The following is a 22,345-nucleotide window of genomic DNA, read 5'->3' as shown; positions in this document are numbered from 1 at the left end:
GACTGTGCTGAGATGCCTTTTGAGAAGTTTAATATTGGCTATCATATGTTCCTAAACAAAATAATATTTAAGTTCATTGAACTATGATCATTACTATGTTCATATTGTCTGTTTGTTCATTGTTCGCAGAGAGAAAATAAAGCTAATAAGAGAGGCAATCAAATTGTCAATGCAATCTAGCAAGCATACAGTTGCAGATTGACTTAGGGGAACAGAAGAATTAGACGATGTAGCAGTTTGAATATAGAAGAACACAAAATGATATCTTTGCTATTGGATTTTGGGTTTTTTAACCTATTCGCGGATAGTCGGCCTAAACTTAGGGGAACAGAAGAATTGGATGATGTAGCAGTTTGAATATAGAAGAACACAAAATGATTTCTTTGCTATTGGATATTGGGTTTTTTAACCTATTCGCGGATAGTTCGCCTATTTCAGAAATCTGTCATTTTTCATTTTGCTATTTGTCAGATTTTTCTTTTATCACATGTTAACTTTCTATTAGCTGAAAATTTAACAGATTTTCTCTTACAAAATCTGTCACACACATAGTTAGACAATCCTTTTTTAAAAAACAATTACTCCTCAAATTATTTACTGCCTTTCTCCTATTGACGATGCATCACCTCGATTCAAACGGGGAAATATAGAAAACAATTAGCGTCACGTCAGGACACAATCTCCACCGTTCGTCTCAGATCGGGCGGCTCAGTTGTCCGAACTGCCACGGCCACTCGCCCCTCGCCCCTTGCGAGCAGCGACCGTATCCCCGTCCTCCCCAGCAGAGGTGGCGGCCGCCGCACTCGGAAGCCGTTGGGTGCTCGGGATGGCCATGGCGATGCGGTCCGCCGCGAGGCACGCCCTGCTGTCGCCACCACTGGCTCCCGGCATCCCCAGTTCCTTCCTCCGCGGCCGTTTCTCGCCGCGCGCCCCCGGCGCGCGGCCGTGCCGCGTGGCAAGCTCCGCATCCGCGCCGGCCGCTGGAGAGCACCTCCCTCCATTGTTCAGGTGAGCAGAACTACCAGATAGGCAAGCTGCGGGGAGATTCTTGGGTAGCGTATGTGTGGAGAGCGCTGATTTGGTGCTTGGTTTCTTGCTCGGCACTCCCTGCAGCGTCGCGCCGATGATGGACTGGACGGACAACCACTACCGGACGCTCGCACGGCTCATCTCCAGGCACGCGTGGCTGTACACGGAGATGGTCGTTGCCGAGACCATCGTGCACCAGAAAGATAACTTGGTGAGCGTGTTCGTTTACAAGCTTTCCACATGTTGTCGAACCTGGCAGATAAATACAGCTATAAAACATGTCTAGAACAATTGTGATAAAGCTGATGGATTCAGATTCTTACTGTCAAAACATGCAGGATAGATTTTTAGCATTTCCTGAGGAACAGCATCCCATTGTGCTGCAAATCGGTGGAAGTAATCTGGAAAATCTGGCGAAGGCGACTGAACTGGCAAATGCTTATTCATATGATGAGATCAACCTAAAGTAACAACATCAGTTGTATCTCATCTAATCATGCAGTTGTATTCTATTATTTCAAATAATTTACACATTACTCTTATGTTAGCTGTGGCTGTCCCAGTGGCAAAGTTGCTGGTCATGGGTGCTTTGGTGCTCGTTTAATGTTTGATCCAGAGGTTTGCTCCATGAATTCAACATAGTGAAACCACAATGATGTGAATATGCTTTCTCTCGGTCCTTAATCAATGTTGATTCAGTTTTATGAAGTTCGTAGGGGATGCTATGGCAGCTATTGCAGCCAACTGTGATGTCCCTGTCAGCGTTAAATGCAGAATTGGTGTTGATGATCGTGACTCTTATGAAGAACTCTGTGAGTCTTCTTCAGAAACATTTGATGACTTCTAAGATCTTCAGTAGGCTTGTCAAATATTGGAAGGGACATCCTGAGTTGAGATAGCATTCTATTCCATTATGTATGTGCACAAAGAAAGTGAGCAACCGAGTCTAGCTGCAAACTAATGTGGCCAGAATTGGGCAACCCATACAAGAAGTTTTGAGGACTAGTAAAGCAACAGACGGTAGCTGCAAACTGCAGTTAGTTGATTAATTTCTGTTCAGCATCTGGTTATGACTTATGAATCTTATGAATCTAACCTTTCCCAATATGTTAGGCAAAATAGTTCCAGTTAGTGGGAAATTCAAATTCTATTTACTTGAAACAATCTCGCAGAGGCTTCTCTTGTTATTCAAATTTGATAAAACAGTCTTGTGCTACATGGTTCAAGCTTCATGTCATACTAAAGCAACATAGATATGATGATCTCCTCATTCATTTATTCAAGATAGCTTCAACAGTCTCATTTCTTCTGATTCCATCATTGCCTGATATATTGATACGAGGTTTATAGTTTCAGTAAATAGGTTGAAATATTTTTAAATCTGTAGTTTGGTTGCATGTTTTTAGAAACAAGTTCCGTTGCTTGTTATAACCAGAGCTACTATTTTTTTCATGGTTTTTAGTTTTACATTCTCTTAGGAGCCTATTATTTCGTGATGGTTAATTCCCCCTACTGTTCTGGCATAGTGGCATGGTATAATATATGCTATAATGTTCCCTAACATTTATGTATTTTGATTTATTTCACTAGGTGAGTTTGTAGATAGGGTTGTCTCAAAATCACCAACTAGGCATTTCATCATTCATGCACGGAAGGCATTGCTTAGTGGCCTCAGTCCTGCAGAGAATCGGAAGGTTCCTCCATTGAAGTATGTTTTCCTGCTACATCTTTTTGCATAAGAAAGCATTCATGATTTGCACTAGGGCACCACTAATATCTCTAGGAAGGAAAAAATCATGTACATAAACTATACTAAATGTCACTTGAGATACTAATGTATCATGTTGAAGCTGATGTGCGGCTCTTTTAACATATTTTCTTCAGCCCTATTTACTGAAAAAATAATTATTATTACGTGTTATACTTCGGATTAATCCACGTACCCAGTTCTGGACGATTAAGAATTAAGAAAGCAGATTTCCTACCGGGAAATGTCTGGATTCTGAATTGTCAATCCTAGCCACAGCACCTAGATAGAGAATGCTATGATGTAATTGAATTGCGACATGCCTGTGTTAAATGCTTTGCTTTATATCAGTTTGGTTGCATGGTACAGTTTGAAGCTTTTTTAATTATCAATGTTGCAGATATGAGTACTGTTTTGCTTTGTTGCGAGACTTCCCAGAAGTACGGTTTACTCTAAATGGAGGTATAACTACTATTGATCAAGTAAGTGATTATCGTACAATTGAATGCTCCTTTTTCCTGTGGAAAATTAGGTCTCTGTGAAATTCTCTTTCTCATTTTGTTGCTTCAATTCTTATAAGTTGCTACTTTCATGACCTCATTGAACAATGTGGCCATCAGTTCAGATTTCTGTCTTGATGTGAATGGTATTACACTTTATTCTACCTCAAAATTGGGTGGATTTTTTTGTGGCTAGAAAATGCAGCCGTTTTCTTCAATTCAAGAAACTCATGTTGCAATATTGCATAACATAATTTCTACCAATGATTGCCTTGTGAGTTTTGTCTGTCGTTGTATAGATGGATCTGTTTTTAGTTACATATTGATTATCTTCGAATCGGTTTAGATTTTGAAATTTATGTAAAGGTTATTTTACATGTCAGAGTCGAGTCTAGACACATTTCTCTCCTTGTCAGGTTTATGCAATGTTGACATTTGAAATTTTCATTAGTTTTAACCTTGTGTCAGTTCGATTGAAAATTTTCTGTTTTGTTGCAGGTTAGTGCATCGATAAGACAAGGTGTGGATGGAGTTATGGTTGGCCGGGCCGCATATAATAAGTATGGTCTTTTATTGAAAACTTTTGTTTCCTTTCAGTTTATGTTTTCCAATTCACAAATTTTACAACAAAGCTTTATGTTTTCCAATTTGCAAACTAAAGTGAAAAATTGGATATAGACTTGCTTGTACCCTTTGAGATTACAATGGTCACATATTTTTTCCTTTTCTGGAAGGAATTGTTTTGAGTAGTAATTTCCATGTTAGTTATATCTTTAATAATTTCATTTTTGGTGGATGAATTTTCCAGTCCATGGAACATGCTGGGGCATGTGGATGGGGAAATCTATTGCATGCCAACAAGATGTATTTCTCGTCGCCAGGTTTAGCATTAGACATATTTGTTTTGAGCTGCCAGTTATTTCTTCTTTTGGCTGAACTCTCTGTTTCAGATCCTTGAGAGCTACCAAGTTTATGGTGATTCTATAATTGGACAGTATGGCCCCAGCAGACCAAACGTGAGACAACTTGTCAAGGTATGAGTTAAATTTTGATGACAAAAATAGCCACCTCTGATTTTATGATCAAATGGAGCATGGCACTTTGACCAGTAGAAAACTCAATGCTGAGTCTACTATCCAGCCAAAATCTCCTATATTTCTTATAGTTCCATTTGGATGCATAAGTTATTCATTTTGTTATGCAACAGAACTTTTTGTTCACTGACATCATATTGTATTGTGGCTTTGTAATTTACACAAGAATTTGTGTTACACCTGATTTTAAGACCAAACAGAATGCAACTATATGTATGTCAGGATCAAGTTATATACATATAGTGATGTCATAAGTGTAATAATAGAATAATATCTCTTATTACAACGTTAACTTTATTACATTAATGACCCTAAGGGTCTCAAGAAATCCGGCGGCGACGAGAGGAAATTTACGTCAGTTTCCATAGTTCGTGCCCAAGATGTTCGCGCAATAGATGTCTTCCTTCAACCAGTGGTCGCCAGTTTCCAATTGCTGCGTGTCGTAGATGCTTTTGTCGGGCGCACCTACGGGAGGTGGCACAAGGCAGTCCAGGCGTAGCAAGGATCGGTGGCAGGTTAAGGATAGAGTTGATAAGCTTAAGTTAGTTCAGTTGAGATTCGCCAGATCAAATAAGAGTTAGTTCAATTTAGATTCATGGGCTTAAGTTAGTTCGCCAGATCAGTTGAGCTTAAGTTAGTTCAGCAAAGATGAAGCTTAAGTTAGTTCGGTTGAGTTAGAGATTTGGTTGCTAGAAATCGTGTAAACGCTACTTATTTAGGGAGTGGCCGAAAGTTGAAGGAATCAAGCAATGAAATAAGTTAGCTTCATCTAATTGCTGCTCAGAGCCTCTGCAAAGAGGGCGAGTACTCCTCCCGAGCCTCTGCAAAGAGGGTGAGTACGCCTCCCCCTTCCCCAGTTCATATCATCTTTGGTATCATTCATGGGCAATCCTGTGACCATGGCCAACATCATGTCGAAGCTCGACAAAATTCTCTCGGCGGTTGATCATCACAGCGATGAAATCTCACATATCCGACGTAGTTCTCGTCGCTCAATGTGGTCGTCAACCATCTGCAAAGTAAAGCGCTGGTGCGTGAGACCAACGGCACTGGCAACAGCGAAGCCGGTGGCTCCGGTAAGCTATCCAACGAGCGCAAGTCTGCATTAGCCACTGTCACATTGAACGACCGGCTTCCCATGTGCACAAGTTTCGTTTTCCAGATTTCGACGGCAAGGAAGACACCATGATTTGGCTACACTGCTGCGAACAGTTCTTCCTCGCCCAACACACGCCGGAGGATGAAAATGTTTGGCTAGCGTCGTTCTATATGATGGGAACGGCTCGGTAGTGGTACTACCGCCTGGAACGTAATCGAGGGGTGCCAACTTGGCCACAATTCGTCGACTTCGTCAATGTCCGGTTCGGCCCTCCGGTTCGTAGCAGTCCTTTCGGCGAGCTCACGCATCTACGCTGCATGGGATCTGTTGGAGATTATCAGGAGCAATTCTTCACGCTTCTCGTACGGTGCCATGTGGTGACGGAGCTTCAGCAAGTCAACATCTTCACAACTGGCCTGAAGAACCCATTGCGCACTGACGTCAAATTCCAGCGGTCAACTACGTATAAGATGCGATGAATTTGGCACGGGCTTTTGCTCGCCGCTTGGACGTGGTAGATGAGGACTTCCAGATGTGGAGCAGACCGCCACATCCACCACATGCAGGCCTACCTAATTGCGGTGCCGCATCCACGACAGGGCCATCAAGGGTCGCCCCACCATCTGCATCGGCTCCAGTGGCGCCAAAGCCCCCCCCCCCACACCCCAGCATCGACGTGCACGGTGTCGACCGCCGGAACCCGCTTTTCGCAACTTACGTCGGCAGAGATGGCGGAATGCTGCCTAAAAGGACTTTAATTGTTCGGAGAAATTCTCCTAGGAACACCTGCAACAGTGTTCCATGAAAAGAATCTATCTCTTGGAGCTTGGTGAAGACTTGTGGACGCTGGATCGGTGGAGGATGTTCGTGAGATTTCCATGCACGCCATCACATAAATTGGCTCCAGCCAATCCATGCACTTGTCAGTTGAGATATCGGGCAAGAGCGTGCGCGCACTTGTTGACACCGGTTCCACCCACTCATTTGTCACCGAACATATTGTGCGCTCGGCTTCGTCTCGGTGCTGTAGCCAGGCTTGTCAGTGGGCATGGGCGAATGACGATCGTCTTTTGTTGCTCTGGGATATGCAAAGCGACGACGATGAAGATCGGTGACGAGGAATTTTGTATCCGTTTGTATGTGCTAGCCCTGAAAGGGTACGAACTCGTCTTGGGGATTCAGTGGTTACGAACATTAGGGCCGGTGCTGTGGGACTTCGAGCGACTATCCATGTCTTTCTGGCGTGATGACCACCGTGTGCAGTGGATCGACGTGGATGCGCCATTGGGCCCTCGTCTCCATGTTCTGCGCTCCGATGATCTCAATTATCTATTAGTGAAGTTTAGTGACATCTTCGAAGCATCGCAGGACTTACCTCCTCGTCGGCGGTTTGATCACCACATACATTTGCTACCCAGAACAACGCCAATGGCAATCCGGCCATATCGATACCTGCAGATGTTGAAAGAGGAGATTGAGCGCCAATGTGAAGACTTGCTTCGTCAGGGTATCATACGAGAGAGCACGTTGGTGTTCTCCTCACCGGTGCTCTTTGTGCGCAAGCAGGACAACTCCTGGCACTTCTGCGTCAACTACCGGGCTTTGAACGCGAAAACGGTGAAGGATAAGTTTCCGATCCCGGTAATTGATGAGCTATTGGATGAACTAAAGGACGCTCGGTTTTTCACCAAATTGGATCTCTGCAGTGGCTACCACCACGTGCTGATGCATCCACTGGATGTGGAGAAGACAGTGTTTCGTACCCACCATGGACACTGATTTTCTTGTGATGTCCTTCGGGCTCACGAACACACCTTCAACTTTTCAAGCTCTCATGCTGGTATTTTTCGACGACATTCTTATCTACAGCGCGTCGTGGTCGGAGCACTTACAACATATTTGCGTTGTGTTCCTACTAATGCAGGCGAAGTAGCGCGGGGGGCTCCCCAGCAGCGGAAGCGGGTGAAGAGCCCGGTGTTGGCCCTTCGACAAAGAGGAAGCACCCAGAGCGGTCGCCGAAGGTGGGCTGCACCAAGAAAGCTGTTTCCCTCCGGAAAAGACGTCTCCGGAGGGCTCTGCTGCTTCGTGCGACATGGCCCGTCGGGAGAGTTCTGAAGGCGCGTAGGAGGTCCAGGCGCCGAAGTCCTTGTTTCGCTCGCGCGTCGATCTTCCAACGTTAATTCTGAGCCAGGATGAGGAATTGACAGAGGCGGGCGCAATAACCGAGCCCGCCATTCAGGAGGAGCCCGAAGCCGAAGGTGCCGACGACGTAGAAGTGGCGGCGTACTCATCGCCCTCATCACCTTCGAGCTCATCTTTCGAGACCGAAGAGTCAACGCCGAGTGCGCCCCGCCGCAGAGGGAAGGGTTTGATGGGTCTCGGCGGGCTGCTCGACGCGAAGGCCATTGCGCCTGAGGCATTGTGCCTCGCCGCTTTTGAACCGAGTATCGGGGAGGTCAGTGATGCGAAGAAGATGTTTGGAACCTTCGTCCTTCCTGAACTCGAGATTCCGGTTGCCCAGAAGTCTACAAGCGAGCTGATCGATGCATTCGATGTGGCTATAGTGAAGGTCTATCGTATATTTTCTTACATTAAAAAACTTGGTATTTTGCTGACTTGTATTCGATACTTCAGGTTTTGCTCCTCTCATGAGCTCAACGTAAGCAAGTTGAAAAATCCGAAGCCCGGGCCCGAAGCGCTCAGGCCCAGATTGACTTGTTGCAAAAACGGGCGGAAAAAGCTGAGGGCCAGAAATGCGAGATGTCGCGGCGAGCGAAGGATGCAGAATTACGACTGGAGCAGCTTGAAAGGGAGGTTAGCACCCTTCGCTCGGAGAAGGGGATTGCGGACAGCGAAGTAAGCTGTCTTCGCCAGAACCTGCAGTCCTCTGAGGCGCAAGTATGCGAATTGCAAGCACTTTGCGCGTCGGAGAAAGAGAAAGCTGAGCGGTTGTAAGCTGAATTAAGCGAAGCGAAGGCTTATAACGACGATGCTCTTAATGTCATTGGGGAGCTTGTGCCGAAGGCGGTCGCCGCGTGCGAAGCAATCAGTCATACCTTCGAAGGTATTGGCGCCTCGACGACTCCCCCATCAATCGAACTCGTAGGGCTGGGTGGACTTATTAGTTGGATCAATGAGACCAGTGGTAGCCTCCTTCCTACCGCACAACTTTACGGCGACTTCTGCGCAATGGTTGCTGCCCGAAGTCTTGTGCAGTCTGTCGAGATGATGGGTTGCGACCATCATACTGCTCTCCAAAGGCCTTCCTTCCAGTACCCTTCGGATCTGTCTACTTCGGCCGTTACAAAGGCATCGAAGAGCACTGCTCGATCATTCACCACCAATTATTGGTGCAAGCATGGCCGCGAGCTCGCTCTTCGAGAAGTCGAAATGAACTGACAAAGGGTATGTTGAGTTGAACTTTTGTTTTGTCTGATCGAAGATTATAAAAGGGGTTATGTGTAGTAATAATGAATTTATTATTATTAATTTTTTGTTAGGCCAAGGCGAGGGATGACCCCTCATCGAAACTGACGACCACGACAGCCTAAGATACTGGGAAGGTGGGCTGAATCGGCGCGAAGGGTCGTATTGTTTATGCTTTCGCTTTTGTAATTGACGATGTAACACATTGCTTGTGTAATATATTTTATGTTTATATCGAAGTGTTAATTAACCTTTTTGCACTCCCTGCGCAGGTCCTTCCTTCGGACACTGCGCAGGTAGCCAAAGAAGCTGTGCCTTTGACCATGATGAGGGCAATTTTTATATGTCCTGGTCCTGCTGGGAATCATTTCACCGACGTCATGCCGTATCGAACTCGAGCGGTATTGGCATGCGAAGTGTAGGTCGTATGATGATATGAACGCTAGGACAAAAGCGTTTTGGAAATCTGTTAGTCCTTCGACGCTAGCTAGTCGACGAACTGAACGGAATCTGCGTCGTGCAACGAAAGGAGACGTTGAAGGCACATCGGTGCTCCTTGAGCCGAAGATTGAACCTCAGGACGAAGAGCTGGTTTTGCACAGACCGCAAATTTGCTATCAGCGTGGTCCCTCTTCGCAGGTAGTGAGGCGCAGTGGTAGCGACGACGATATCCCTACGTCGCCGTCATATTGTACTCAAGTTGGGGCCCATCCGGTCCCAACGTCGCATTTTCATGCCAGCGAAGGCATTGCTTATTAATTTTCTTTCAGTCGTTTGTATAAGGATTTTGATGATCGATGTTGATTCTGATGCAGAATAAATCGGTTTTGTATTATGATTTGTTCTTTTGTTATACTTTTAGTGGCATGGCGCCCGAAGTGTTTTCTACGATTCGAGGCGTTCTGAATCTTAGTTGGATCTTTGGGTCAGACGTATTTGGCGAAGCCCTCCCCTCGAATTTCGCCGCAGTTTCCTACGATTGCATGGGGCTAATATTTTTTTTAAAACGCCGTCCCCCCCCCCTCCCCCGACGACTTTTAGTCGCAGGTAACTTCAGCCTGGGGGGGGGGGGGCAAGCACTCTTGGCCCCTGACTTCTGGCGAAGTGCGCTGCCGTTTCGTTGGTTCAGCGACGCTTCATTTTTTCTCCCGAATGTATGTTTTTCCCTTCGGTGGGGGGGGGCAAGCACTCTTAGCTTCCGACTTCTGGCGAAGTGCGCTGCCATTTCGTTGGTTCAGCGACACTTCGTTTTTTCTCCCGAATGTATGTTTTTCCCTTCGGTGCGGGGGTAGGCACTCTTAGCCCCCGACTTCTGGCGAAGTGCGATGCCGTTTCGTTGGCTTAGCGACACTTCGTTTTTTCTCCCGAAGGTATGTTTTTCCCTTCGGTGCAGGGGCAGGCACTCTTAGCCCCTGACTTCTGGCGAAGTGCGCTGCCGTTTCGTTGGCTCAGCGACACTTCGTTTTTTCTCCCGAAGGTATGTTTTTCCCTTCGGTGCGGGGGCAGGCACTCTTAGCCCCCGAGTTCTGGCAAAGTGCGCTGCCGTTTCGTTGGCTCAGCGACACTTCGTTTTTTTCTCCAGAAGGTATGTTTATCCCTTCGGTGCGGGGGCAGGCACTCTTAGCCCCCTAGCGGTTTTTGTAATCCCGCGAAGGTCACAAGTGTACGTTTGTTTGCTTACACTTCGCACCACGTTCTAGTCGTCGATTGGTGCGCCAATCTATCTTTAGGCTGGCGCACTTCGACGGAAACTACTCGTACTCGAGACAAGCAACATTTTTTTGGGGCTGGCACTATCATTGTTTACATGGGTTTCTGCCTCGTTAAAAATCTCACCCCCTGGTGAAGGGGTCCCCTGTGAGGAAAAGAGTGCAGTACCCTTACAATGTGATTACAAGAAATACTATGAAATTAAAAATTACATTGGAGTCTCGGACTTTAGTTGCCGACCTTTAGGCGTAGAACTTGCGAAGATTGTCTGTGTTCCAGGTGTGCGGAAGCTCCTCACCTTCCATATTAGCTAAATGATATGAGCCAGGTCTCAGAGATCTTTTAACTATGAAAGGGCCATCCCATTTACTCTGAAGTTTTCCATCCGATGATGTTGTACCGAACCTTCGCAGCACCAAGTCTCCGGGGGCGAAGGTCTTTTCGGATACATTCCTATCTCTCCATTTTCTTGTTTCTTTTTGATAACTGGCCAGGTTTTTTTGCGGCTTGCAATCTTACTTCTTAAAGGGCATCTTTCGATGATAGTTCTTCGCATTGGTCTAGTTCATTCGCGACCCTGAATGATTTTGTTTTGCATTCCTCTGGAGTCATGGCCTCTTCGCTGAAGAGGAGGCGAAATGGCGTGTATCCCGTTGGTCTTGCAATCGTTGTTCTTAATGACCATAGTACCTTGGGCAGTTCTTCGACCCACTTTCCCTTTGGCAATCCGTGAAGACGCTTCGCGACCCCCGCGAAGATGATGCTATTTGCTCTCTCAACTGCGCCATTAGATTGTGGGTGGTATACTGATGCAAAAATTACTTTTATGCCCAGACCATTACAGAAATCTCTAAAACCCGCGCTATTGAACTGAGTGCCATTGTCCACTGTTACTTCGCTTGGAACTCCGAAGCGGCACACAATATTCTGCCATAGGAATTTCTGTATGTTTCTTGACGTTATGCTCACAAGTGGCATTGCTTCTACCCATTTTGAAAAGTACTCTACTACCACCACTGTATACCGCAAATTCCCTGGGGCTGGCGGCAGCTGCCCAACAATGTCACTTCCCCATCGCCGTAATGGCCAGATCGGCGGAATGAGTTGTTTCTTCGTCGTCGGTCTGCTTGATCCCTTCGCCCAGAATTGGCACTGTTGGCAACTTCGTACCAGTTGGTCCGCATCATTTACAGCTGTTGGCCAATAGAAGCCCTGCCTGTATGCTTTTCCGACCAAAGCCCTTGTTCCGATATGAGAACCGCACAACCCGCTGTGAATTTCGCTTAATAGTTGTTGGCCTTCTTTCTGAGATATGCATCGCAAGAATGGTGCGCAGACTCCTGCTTTGTACAAATTGTCGTCTATAACTTTATAATTTCTGACCCTCTGAGCCATGCGCTTTTCCTCGACCCGATCTTCGATATCTCTCTGACCCCGCAGATATGCTATTATTGGAAAACGCCAGTCTTCGCTTTCGATTATTGCAACCAGGCGCGTTTGGTTGAAACTGTCCTCGAGGGCCGGTTCAGTTAGCTTCTGATAGAAAACGTCTGGAGGCATAGGCAGGTTCTGTGAAGCTGCTTTCGCTAGCTCATCTGCTTCGTTGTTATCATTCATTGATACACTTTTGACTGTGAATCCGACGAAGTATTTTTCCATTCTTCGCACTGCTGCTCTGTACTTGATCAGCTCTGGTTCCTTTGCCTGGAATGTGTTTTCAATTTGACTTGCTACGACCTTCGAGTCTGTTTTGACAAGTATTCTCCGGGCTCCCAAAGCCTTCACCTTGCGAAGTACCAGGAGTACAGCTTCGTATTCCGCCGTATTGTTTGTGGAGCGGAACTCTAACCTGGCAGCGTATCGCAGCTTCGTCCCCGAAGGTGAAAACATTACTGCCGAAACTCTTGCTCCGATAGCTCCCCAAGCTCCGTCGCAATACGCGGTCCAGATAGGTTCTGGTGCTTCGTCATCCGAGGCTTCGGATGAAGGTGTCCATTCCGCCACAAAATCTTCCAGCGCCTGCAATTTTAATGATGTTCGTGCCACGAAAACGATCATGAATGGAGTGATCTCCGTTGTCCACTTCGCTATTCTTTCGATGGCTTCTTTGTTTTCGAACATGTCGCGAAGGGGTAAGGAAGTTGACATTGTAATCTTGTGAGAAGTGAAATAGTGGCGGAGCTTGCGGGATGCCATTACTAGTGCATACACTACTTTTTCCAACTCTGTGTATGACTTTTTTGGACCTGCTAGTGCTTCGGATACATAGTACACCGGTGCTTGGCGCAGCCTATTGTCTTCGGGTTTTTCCTGTACAAGTACAGCGCTGACTGCTGAGGGGGATGCCGCTATGTATAACAGCAAATCTGCGCCTGGATCCGGGCTGGTCAGTGCTGTAAGCTTCGTCAAGTAGATTTTTAACTCATCGAAGGATGCCTGCTGCTCGGCACCCCATTTGAAAGGGTCATAACTTTTTAACACCTTGAAGAATGGTAGACTTCGCTCGGCGGACTTTGCAATGAACCTGTTCAATGCTACTAGCCTTCCTACTAAGCGTTGGGCTTGTTTTCTGTTCTGCGGTGGTTTCATATCTAAAAATTGCTTGTATCTTCTGAGGATCCACTTCGATGCCTCTTTTCGACACCAGAAACCCTAGGAGTCTTCCGGATTGCACTCCGAAGACGCATTTTTTCGGGTTTAATTTTAAACCTGCTCTTCGCAGATTATCGAAGGTTTCCCAGAGGTCTTCGATGTGTTGGCTCCTCCTGGTACTTTTTACTACTATGTCATCAACAAAGGCCAATACATTTTGTCCCAGCCGCGGCTTTAATACAGCCTGTACCAACCTTGTAAAGGTTGCTCCAGCATTTCGGAGTCCGAAAGGCATTCTTATGAAGCAGTATGTTCCGAAGTAGGTTCTGAAACTCGTTTTGTCTTCGTCTTCCTTCGCCATCCATATTTGATGGTACCCTGCATAAGCATCTAGGAAGCTTAGCATCTCGCAGCCGGCCGCAGAGTCTACGAGCTGGTCAATTCTAGGCAGTGGAAAGTCATCCTTGGGGCAAGCTTTATTTAAGTCTGTAAAGTCGATACACATTCTCCACTTTTCATTGCTTTTCCTTACTAACACAGGGTTGGTCAGCCACTCCGAGTGCATAACTTCGCGTATGACTCCGGCATCAAGCAGTTTTTCTACTTCAGCCTTTGCTGTTTCTTCTCTTTCTCCCGAAGCTTTTCTAAGCTTCTGCTTCCTTGGCTTCGCTTTGGGGTCCACATTTAGTTTGTGCTGAATGATGTTCCGACTTACTCCTTGCAGGTCTCTGGGGGACCACGCGAAGACATCGTCGTTGTCGCGAAGGAACATTACAAGTTGCTGCTGATCCTCTGCTGGGGCCTCTGCTCCTATTGTGATCTTTTTATCTTCTTTTTCATGTTTTAGTTGTACTATTCTGGTAGCTCATTCTGGTGCAGCCTTCGCACATTTCCCTATATTTGGCTGGTTGTGGCCTGCTTTGCGACCCGTCGAAGGGTCTGCGATGTTGTGGACATTTCTTCTTCCTGGAGCTATTCCCACTTCGATTCGCCTAGCCACTCGCTGATCTCCCAACACCTTTATGACTCCTTCCGGGCCAGGCGTCTTCATGCACAAATATGCGTGGTGCGGTATTGCTCCGAATGTATTGAGGAACCCCCTCCCAAATATCGCATTGTACGGGTAGCTAATGTCCACCACATCGAAGGTAATTTCTTCTGTGCGGAAATTCATCTGCTCGCCAAACGACACTGGGCGGAAATTCATTTGCTCGCCAAACGACACTGGGATTGTTATTTTTCCCAGAGCGTTTATTGTGTTTCCGCTGAAGCCTAGTAACGGCGATCCAGCTTGCTTTAAGTCACTTCTTCATAGCCCCATTTTGTCGAAGGCATCAGCGAAGATAATGTCCGCGGAGCTTCCTCCATCGATCGATATCCTATGTACTTCATTTCCCGAGATGTTCACGGTAATGACGAAGGCATATGTGTGCGGATAATCTAATACCCTCATATCCTCTTGCGAGAATGTAATGGGAATGCTGGACCATCTTAAATTGATGTACGTTGGTCCCACTCCGACGTGGTTAACCCTTCGCACGTATTCTTTTCGTTGTCTCTTGGATTCTGTTTGCTGGCTGGATCCCCTGAAATGGCCAGCACCACATTGTACCCATGGTTTATAGTATTAACTGATTTGCTACTTTCTGGTGGTGCCTTGATTGCGGGTCTTGGCGGTGGCGGGGGTAGGTCGCCCCGAATGTTCATTTGACTAGTTTGATCAAATTGAGCTGAAGGTGTGGGTGCATACTATGGTGCTGGAATTTGCTACCATTGGTTTGGAAACACCACGTTTGACTGTGGTTTTGCCACCCTTCGCTTCTTGCGAAGCTTGTTGCATGGTGAACTGTCCTTCCGTTATCGGCCGACTGCTTCGCTAAACTTTCTTTCATAGCCACGACCTGTGGGCAATATTTAGTCTGGTGGCCGGCTCCTTCGCCATGCAGCTCGCAGTAGAAGGTTGCCGGGTCGTGCGGAGCTCGTCCTCCTCTACCTCCGTGGCCTCTTCCCCTGCCCGCTCGCCTCTATTGGACAAGTTGTAGGCTTCGCACGATCCTTGGACTGCTTCGGGCGGGCCGGGGTTGATCTGATTGACTTCTTTTTTGCTTGGATAATCAGAACCTTCGGATTTTCTTGGACAGTGAAGTCTGTCTCTGTGATTGCCACCACCTGCCTCTTTAGGTGGTGCATGTTTTACTTTGGAGGCCATTAATTCATTTTTCCTTCGGAGATGATCGAGCTTAGACCTTGAGCATTCTTCCATCTTGTTGAGCAGCTCCTGGACGCTTGCGGGTCTTTTTCTGGTGAGCTTTCCTGCCAACAAGCCCCCTCTGATGCCCTGTATTGCGGCATCAATGATCGTATCTTCGCTCAACCCCTTCGCCTGAGAACGTATGTGTACGAATCGGCGCATATAGCTCTGTAAAGTTTCTGTTGGTTGCTGCTTCAGCGCGAAGAGGTCGGTTGCGGTGATGTTGTCTGCCCGATTCCCCTGGAAGTTGCTGTACAGCGTAGTGCGCAGCTGTTCCCATGAATATATGGATCCCGGGGGTAGGGCGGAGTACCATGACCTTGCTATTCCCTTTATCGCCAATACGAAGGCCTTCGCCAAGGTTACACCGTCCCTACCGGCTGACTCTACAGCTGCCTCGAAACTCATGACAAATTCTCTTGGATCTGATTTTCCGTCAAACATAACCACTCTGGGCATTTTGAATCCTAGCGGCTATGGCTGATTTTGCAGGTCCATTGCTAGGGGTGACTCAGGATCTCCCGTGGAAGGTCTTCGCCGAACTTCTTGCGAAGCTCGTATCAAATCTCCCGGTGGCGTCGGCCGGCGTGACATGCCCTCCGCTTGGAGTATATCGATTTCCTCTTGGATCTTTTCAAATGTTTTTCTTGCTTCGTCTGCCCGCCTACGGTACTCTGCGGCTTTCCGGCTCGCTGCTAGGCCATCCAACATGCGCTTCTTGTGCGCAAGCTGCCTTTCCTACTCCTCGGCTTCTAGCCTCGCATTTCTTTCTTCGTTTGTTTCTTCCTCATGTTCAAACTCCGTGAAATCGCCGAGTTCCTCCCATTCTTCGTTCTGCCCCCTTTCGCCTTCTTTTTCTGGAAGATCGAAGCGAGTGCGATCCATTGGTTCCATGACCGGCATTTGCTCCGTGTCCACCCGAAGTGCGTCGTCATGTCGGCCATCGGTAGGTTGTTGTGGCCTAGTATCAACTTCGCAATGCCGCTCTCGTCCAGCCGAAGCCCCCCCCCCCCCCCCGGCTGAAGCATTACTTGATCCTGGTACGGTCGGAGTGGTTCTGTCAGCCGAAGGTCCGACCGTGGCTGGGGGTTCCGGTAACGCCTCCGCTGCTCCGGGTGGCTTCGTTTTCTTCTTGGGTGGCATGCCTTCGTGGGTTCGATCCCCCAGACGGCGCCAACTGTTGGGATCGAAGTCCCAGACAAGACGGGCCTTCGGAAGTAGAGGTATCGAAGGTCCCTTAGAGTGACACGTGCTGGAAGTGGAACAGTTTTCAATTACCTCTTACGGTTACACTGTGGCTCTATTTATAGCCTGTACCCGGCGATCACGGGTCCCGTTTACATATTTTACCCCCTAACCTGCTACATTCCCGGAATATCCGGGGGTAATATGGTACAAATGAGCATGATCCAATAATTATAACAGTACCTAGGACAACCGTAGTCAGGCTCACTGTCGAGCTGGCTATCCATCTGAAGGGTGTCGAAGCCCTCTTTGCCCGGTCGCATGACGGGCAGCCTTGGCCCCCGGCGAAGACCAGGTCGTGCCTTCGCTCGTTCCAAAAAATGCAGGATGCGAACCGAGGCTTCGCTCGACAGTCGAAGTCGATTAGCCTCCGCCTTCGCCGATTCGGGGACCTGAAGGTGCGTGGACGCCCGCACCCTTCGACCAACTTTGCTCCCTGATCTCCGCGACTGACGGACGAACTCCTGCAATCAGCACGATAGCTGTCACATAGCATCTCCAGTAAACTTCACGGTTCCCTTCGAGTCAGGGGGTGGCGGGAGATAATCCCCAACACGCGTGTTGCATGTATTTCTCGCACTGGCCAGCTACTACCGCAATTTCATTAAAGATTATGGCATCGTTGCGCGGCCATTAACATAGCTGTTGAAGAGGGAAGCGTTTGTCTGGACCACTAAAGCAGATCATGCCTTTGAGGCATTAAAGCGGGCATTGACGGAAGGACTGATGCTGCAGCTGCCTGGCTTTGATCAGCACTACATCATTGATTGTGATGCTTCGGGTTCGGGCTTTGGTGCCATGCTGCACCAAGGTGGGGTCCAATTGCCTTCTTCATTTGGGCGATGGCTTCTCATCACGCTAAGTTGGCCGCATACGAATGTGAGCTCATTGGCCTGGTGAAATCATGCGCCATTGGCGGCCATACCTCTGGGCACGACCATTTGTGGTACGAACTGACCATTACAGTATGAAATTCTTGTTGGATCAGCGCTTGTCAATGATACTATAGCACACCTGGGTGAGCAAGCTCTTTGGATGTGACTTTTTGGTTGAATTTCGCCTGGGACGCTAGAATGTAGCAGCGGACGCTCTCTCTCGCCGTGATGAAGACAAGTCTGCTAGCTTGGCCTTGTCTATGCCCGAGTTCACGCTCTTCACCGAGATGCAACAGGAAGCTGACATTCTGTTAGAGGCTGTGGCTCGGCGTGCAGAGGTTGAAGCAGGGACGACCGGCCCAGCATGGTCCATTGTTGATGGCCTTCTCGTTCACAGGAATCGAATCTTTGTGCCAGCGACATAAACGTTGTGGCTGAAAATCTTAACAGCGGCTCATGGCATTGGTCACGAAGGGGTGCAGAAGTCCTTTTACCGCTTGCGGGCTTCCTTCTATAATCCACATGCCACTAAATTGGTGAAGGACTTCATCCAATGGTGAGCAGTTTGCCAGCGCAACAAAACAGAGCAGCTTCACCCGGCTGGACTACCGCAGCCGCTGGAGGTGCCAAGGATGGTGTGGGCGGATATTGCCATTGATTTTGTGGAAGGTTTTCTGAAGGTTGGTGGCAAATCAATGGTGTTGACAGTTGTGGACAAATTTTTGAAGTATGCTCACCTATCGCTTTGGGGCATCCGTATACAGCTATGTCCATGGCTCATGCTTTCTTTGACCAGATCGTGCGCCTCCACGGTATTCCGTGTTCCATTGTGAGTGATTGGGATCTTGTGTTCACATGCACATTCTGGACTAAACTGTTTAAACTCACGGGGAACAAGTTACAATTGAGCTCGGCTTTTCAACCCAATCGGATGGGTAGTCGGAGGTGACAAATCGAATCCTGGGTGTGTACTTGCGCTGTCTAGCAGGTGATCAACCACACAGTTAGCTTCGTTGGCTACCATGGACGGAGTTTTGCTTCAACACATCACATCATACAACTCTGAAGACTACTCTGTTCCATGTGGTATATGGGCGAGCACCACCAGAACTGATCGTCTGAGCCAGGCATGGCGTGAATCGCAACAATGAACAAACAACTTCAAGACTGTGATTTGTTCTTGGCTGAGATTAGGGAACGTCTTCGTCATGCCCAATTTCGATGAAGTCACAATATGATGCAGCTCATCGTGATATTTAGTACGACGTGGGCGACTGGGTTTGGCTGAGTTTACAGCACCGAACAACGGCATCAATCACTGATAAATTGGGTGGCAAGTTGGCTCCTCGATATTAGGGCCCTTTCAGATTACTGAGCGCATCGGTTCAGTGGCTTATCGTTTACAACTTCCGACTCGTGCTCGGATTCTTGACGTGTGGTGTTCTTGAAGAAGTATCAGGGGGATCCACCCACGGATATTGTCACCCACCGTACATCAAGCATGGTCAAGTTCTTCCAGAGCCGGCAACGATTGTGCGCTCTCGTCTCAATCGTGGTGTCTGGGAATTGATGGTTCAATGGGTTAGACGCCGTGCTGCAGATGTTACGTGGGAGACTTTGGAGAGTTTTCGTCAGCAGTATCTAGAGTTCCAGCTCGAGGACAAGCTGTTTTGCCAGGCGGGCGTCAATCGATGATCAATTGCATTGATTTACGCGGAATTGAAGGGGATTCGGATTTGAGTCGAGGGAGGGAGAAAAGGGAGGGGAAGAACCGGAGGAAGGAGGTGGCGCTGACACGTGGGCCTGGTTTGGCATAGAGGGGGGGGGGGGAATTGAGCTGTTACAATTTGTTAGCATAATTTGTTGCTGGATCAGGAATGATGCTGTATGCCTGGGATATGAATTAAAAAAAAAAGTATGACACTGTCAAATTAACTCGTTTAAAGCATTTCTAGTGATCTAGCTAATTTTTAAGTTTAGTCTAGTATCGTCAGCTGCTTGATTAAGAAGTAGCAGTTGTAAGTTATGCATTTTGTATTTTATCAAAATACAATACTTAATGCTAATGCTACTTGTATTAGCCTTTTCCATTTTTTTATACATTTGAAATTATGCAAACATGTGCTTCCTTTCCTATTTGATAATGGCTGAGAGAATCACTTTATTTTGCACAGCCATTGTTAAACTTATTCCACTCAGAACCTGGCAACAGCATGTGGAAACGCAAAGCTGACTCTGCATTGCGTCATTGCAAGGTAAGTTAACAAAATTATAACCCTACCTCTTCTTCCAACAAATAATGATAGAATGAAGACGCGTATAACCAATTGCTTTTGTATGAGATTTGGCACAGTATTAGTTGTAAGACAATTTGAAGTCGTAAATGAAAATGAGGAAAGTGCGAGTCTTGTAGATCTGACTCAAATGAGCACCATAACACATACCTTGGTATTATCTATAGCCTCATTAGCTGACAGATTGAAGGGGTGTTGCGACGAGGGGGATTAATCTCGGATTTTTTGGTTTTAGTACAAATTTGAACTAATTCACCTTTCAAACAGGCCTTAAGTTTTCTATTAGAATTAACGGGTCAGGTCATGGCTCATGCCAAAGGGGTTGGTGCAGGCATGGGTGGATGCAGGGAGGACTAAAATGTCCCCCAATGTTTGATGTAGTCCTCTGCACAGTCCTTATGTCTTCCATGTAAAATAGTGAAAAATATATTTGTGGTGGAAAATTAGATGCAATGACAATTCCATGAAAATCAAATGAGTAAGTCCGCAAAGATCCTAGAAACTTATTTCATGAATGAGGGCACTGTGTACATCTTCTCTAAAAAAAATAACTCTTCACTTATGGGAAACCATTATTCACAAAGTTTATTTGCATGCAGACTGAAACGTGCGATCTTTTTTTTCGAAATAGAAATTAAAATGGTAAACATTTAATTTTGAGATGTTTTGTGCAGACAGTTAAATCGTTCTTGGAGGAGACTCTTGATGCAATACCGGACTCAGTTCTTGACAAGCCTATAACCAGGGAGCCATCCAGTGAGGAAGGATATTTTGCTGATGTGGATTCTCGGTTGCCGCCAAGATATACAACACTGACCAGCTGTAACTATGGAAGTCCAGAATTTGTAACTGCATCCACTTGAGCAACCAAAGCTTTCAGGGGAAAAGTTTAAAAGGTAGAAGCCTGCAAAATTAGTGTTAATACAGATCCCTCGAAGGATATATACATGGGAACACCATTACTTGTATAAATGTAACCACTTGAATTACATGAGTTTAGCGGCAAAATCCCTTCATTGGTGATACAAGGCGTCAAGGCCATCGTCAATATCTCAGCTGACACGGCAAACTGGCTAGTGTAGTCTATGTGCCATTTGTTTCAACCGATTCCGAGTTTATCCAAAACACCAATAATTCTGTTGAATTTTTTGTAATAATTTATTTCTAAATGGTTTCCACTTCAAGAAAATTCCTTAAATGTCGCTAACTGTTGACCGGACTCTAGACTTGCCACTGAAAAATAACCAAATCCTTCGATGCCAAGCTTTCCATGTGCTTTTAGTTATTTGTGATTGCCTTTTTTATGCGTGGCGGTGGAACAACTGCCAAATTCATTGCGCAAAGAATTTACAGTGGACAGCCAAAATACAAAAACAAAATAAAAAAAACGAGAACAAGAGTATGTGTAAGTTCATCTTAATAAGTAAATATATCACAATATAAATTAGCAATCAAAGATGTGTTTTGGAGATAGTATTGACGTATACAACAACGATGGTTCGATACCACTTTGTAAGTGGCACAAGCATGTTAGATGTTACAGTGAACTAATAAGAGATGAGAGGTTTAAGAAGAGAGGAAGAGCTATGGTTGTGCAAGATGTTAAGCCACACCCCACAACCCTACCTCAGCCTAGATGGATGCTTCATCTTTCATCAGTGCATGAATTAGTCCTAGCCAAGTACTTGCTACTCAACACACACCATATTCACACCACGCATATGCACACACATGTGCCATCCTATACACACGTTACAAATGGGCTCTAGGCCTCCGGTGCATGGGGAACATGCAGTACCACTGAAGATGCACGTGTGTACCAATAATCTACCTAGGATAACTAATCATGAGGTAAACCCACCTAAGAATAAATCTCAGTGTAAGGTGAGCACTTGTGTCAAGCGGAGCTCAAATGCAGGTGAGGCTCGTATGCAGGCGGGCTCGAGCGCTCACCTTGCATTCTTGCCAAATGCGCACGCTAAGTACTTATGGTTGAAAACATGTACACATGTTTCTTTATAGTAAATTTCTCACTTGTCTGTCTCCGTTACAGTGGACAATTTATAGCTCTAAACAAAATATGATGAATACGGCAATATGGAACTGGGGCTAGCTCAATTGGTTGAGAGTGTGGATATACGTCTAGACCATCCAAGTTCGTGTCTTCTTCGATACGATTTTGGGTGTCTATTTATTTTTTATAAAGTTGCTAAGTTCCTCCTAAAGAACATCACAAAAATATATTCTCAGTAAATTCGACTAAACCACCGCCGGGTCATTCATGCCTTGGAAAATTTCAAAAAAGCCAGCGAGAGATGGCACTTTTACATTGCCACTGTCCACCATTCGGCATACTGTGCTAGCGTGCTAAGACCTCACCTAGCCCTCTCATGCCACACCCGCTATCATCTCTCCTCCAGCGAAGATCCAATCTAGAAAGTGCAGAGGAAGATGTGTTATTATCAATGGGGGACATGTTGGTC

The 22,345-nt window shown here is 46.6% G+C and overlaps 2 protein-coding genes across 3 annotated transcripts; both read left to right on the top strand.

The window, feature by feature from the left end:
* Nucleotides 1-728: 728 nt before the first annotated feature.
* On the top strand, nucleotides 729-21,069 carry LOC133887648 (uncharacterized). Its single transcript, XM_062327598.1, has 12 exons — nucleotides 729-1,008; nucleotides 1,114-1,240; nucleotides 1,368-1,495; nucleotides 1,578-1,647; nucleotides 1,739-1,841; nucleotides 2,620-2,737; nucleotides 3,177-3,258; nucleotides 3,775-3,836; nucleotides 4,085-4,157; nucleotides 4,227-4,310; nucleotides 19,743-19,823; nucleotides 20,537-21,069. Exons 1-12 carry the CDS (start codon nucleotides 827-829, stop codon nucleotides 20,723-20,725), a joined length of 1,299 nt encoding a protein of 432 aa, XP_062183582.1. The 5' UTR covers nucleotides 729-826; the 3' UTR covers nucleotides 20,726-21,069.
* On the top strand, nucleotides 4,320-9,892 carry LOC133887650 (uncharacterized). 2 transcript variants are annotated; one of them, XM_062327600.1, is made up of 2 exons: nucleotides 4,320-8,038; nucleotides 8,104-9,892. In XM_062327600.1, exon 1 carries the CDS (start codon nucleotides 6,271-6,273, stop codon nucleotides 7,246-7,248), a length of 978 nt encoding a protein of 325 aa, XP_062183584.1. In that variant the 5' UTR covers nucleotides 4,320-6,270; the 3' UTR covers nucleotides 7,249-8,038; nucleotides 8,104-9,892. The 2 variants fall into 2 exon arrangements, with proteins under 2 accessions (XP_062183584.1, XP_062183583.1); XM_062327599.1 differs by having other exon boundaries at nucleotides 4,320-8,874; nucleotides 8,970-9,891.
* Nucleotides 21,070-22,345: the final 1,276 nt, after the last annotated feature.

The sequence above is a fragment of the Phragmites australis genome, chromosome 13 (assembly GCF_958298935.1).
Source record: "Phragmites australis chromosome 13, lpPhrAust1.1, whole genome shotgun sequence".
NCBI lineage: Eukaryota > Viridiplantae > Streptophyta > Magnoliopsida > Poales > Poaceae > Phragmites > Phragmites australis.
This window is presented reverse-complemented; position numbering and strand designations above follow the sequence as displayed.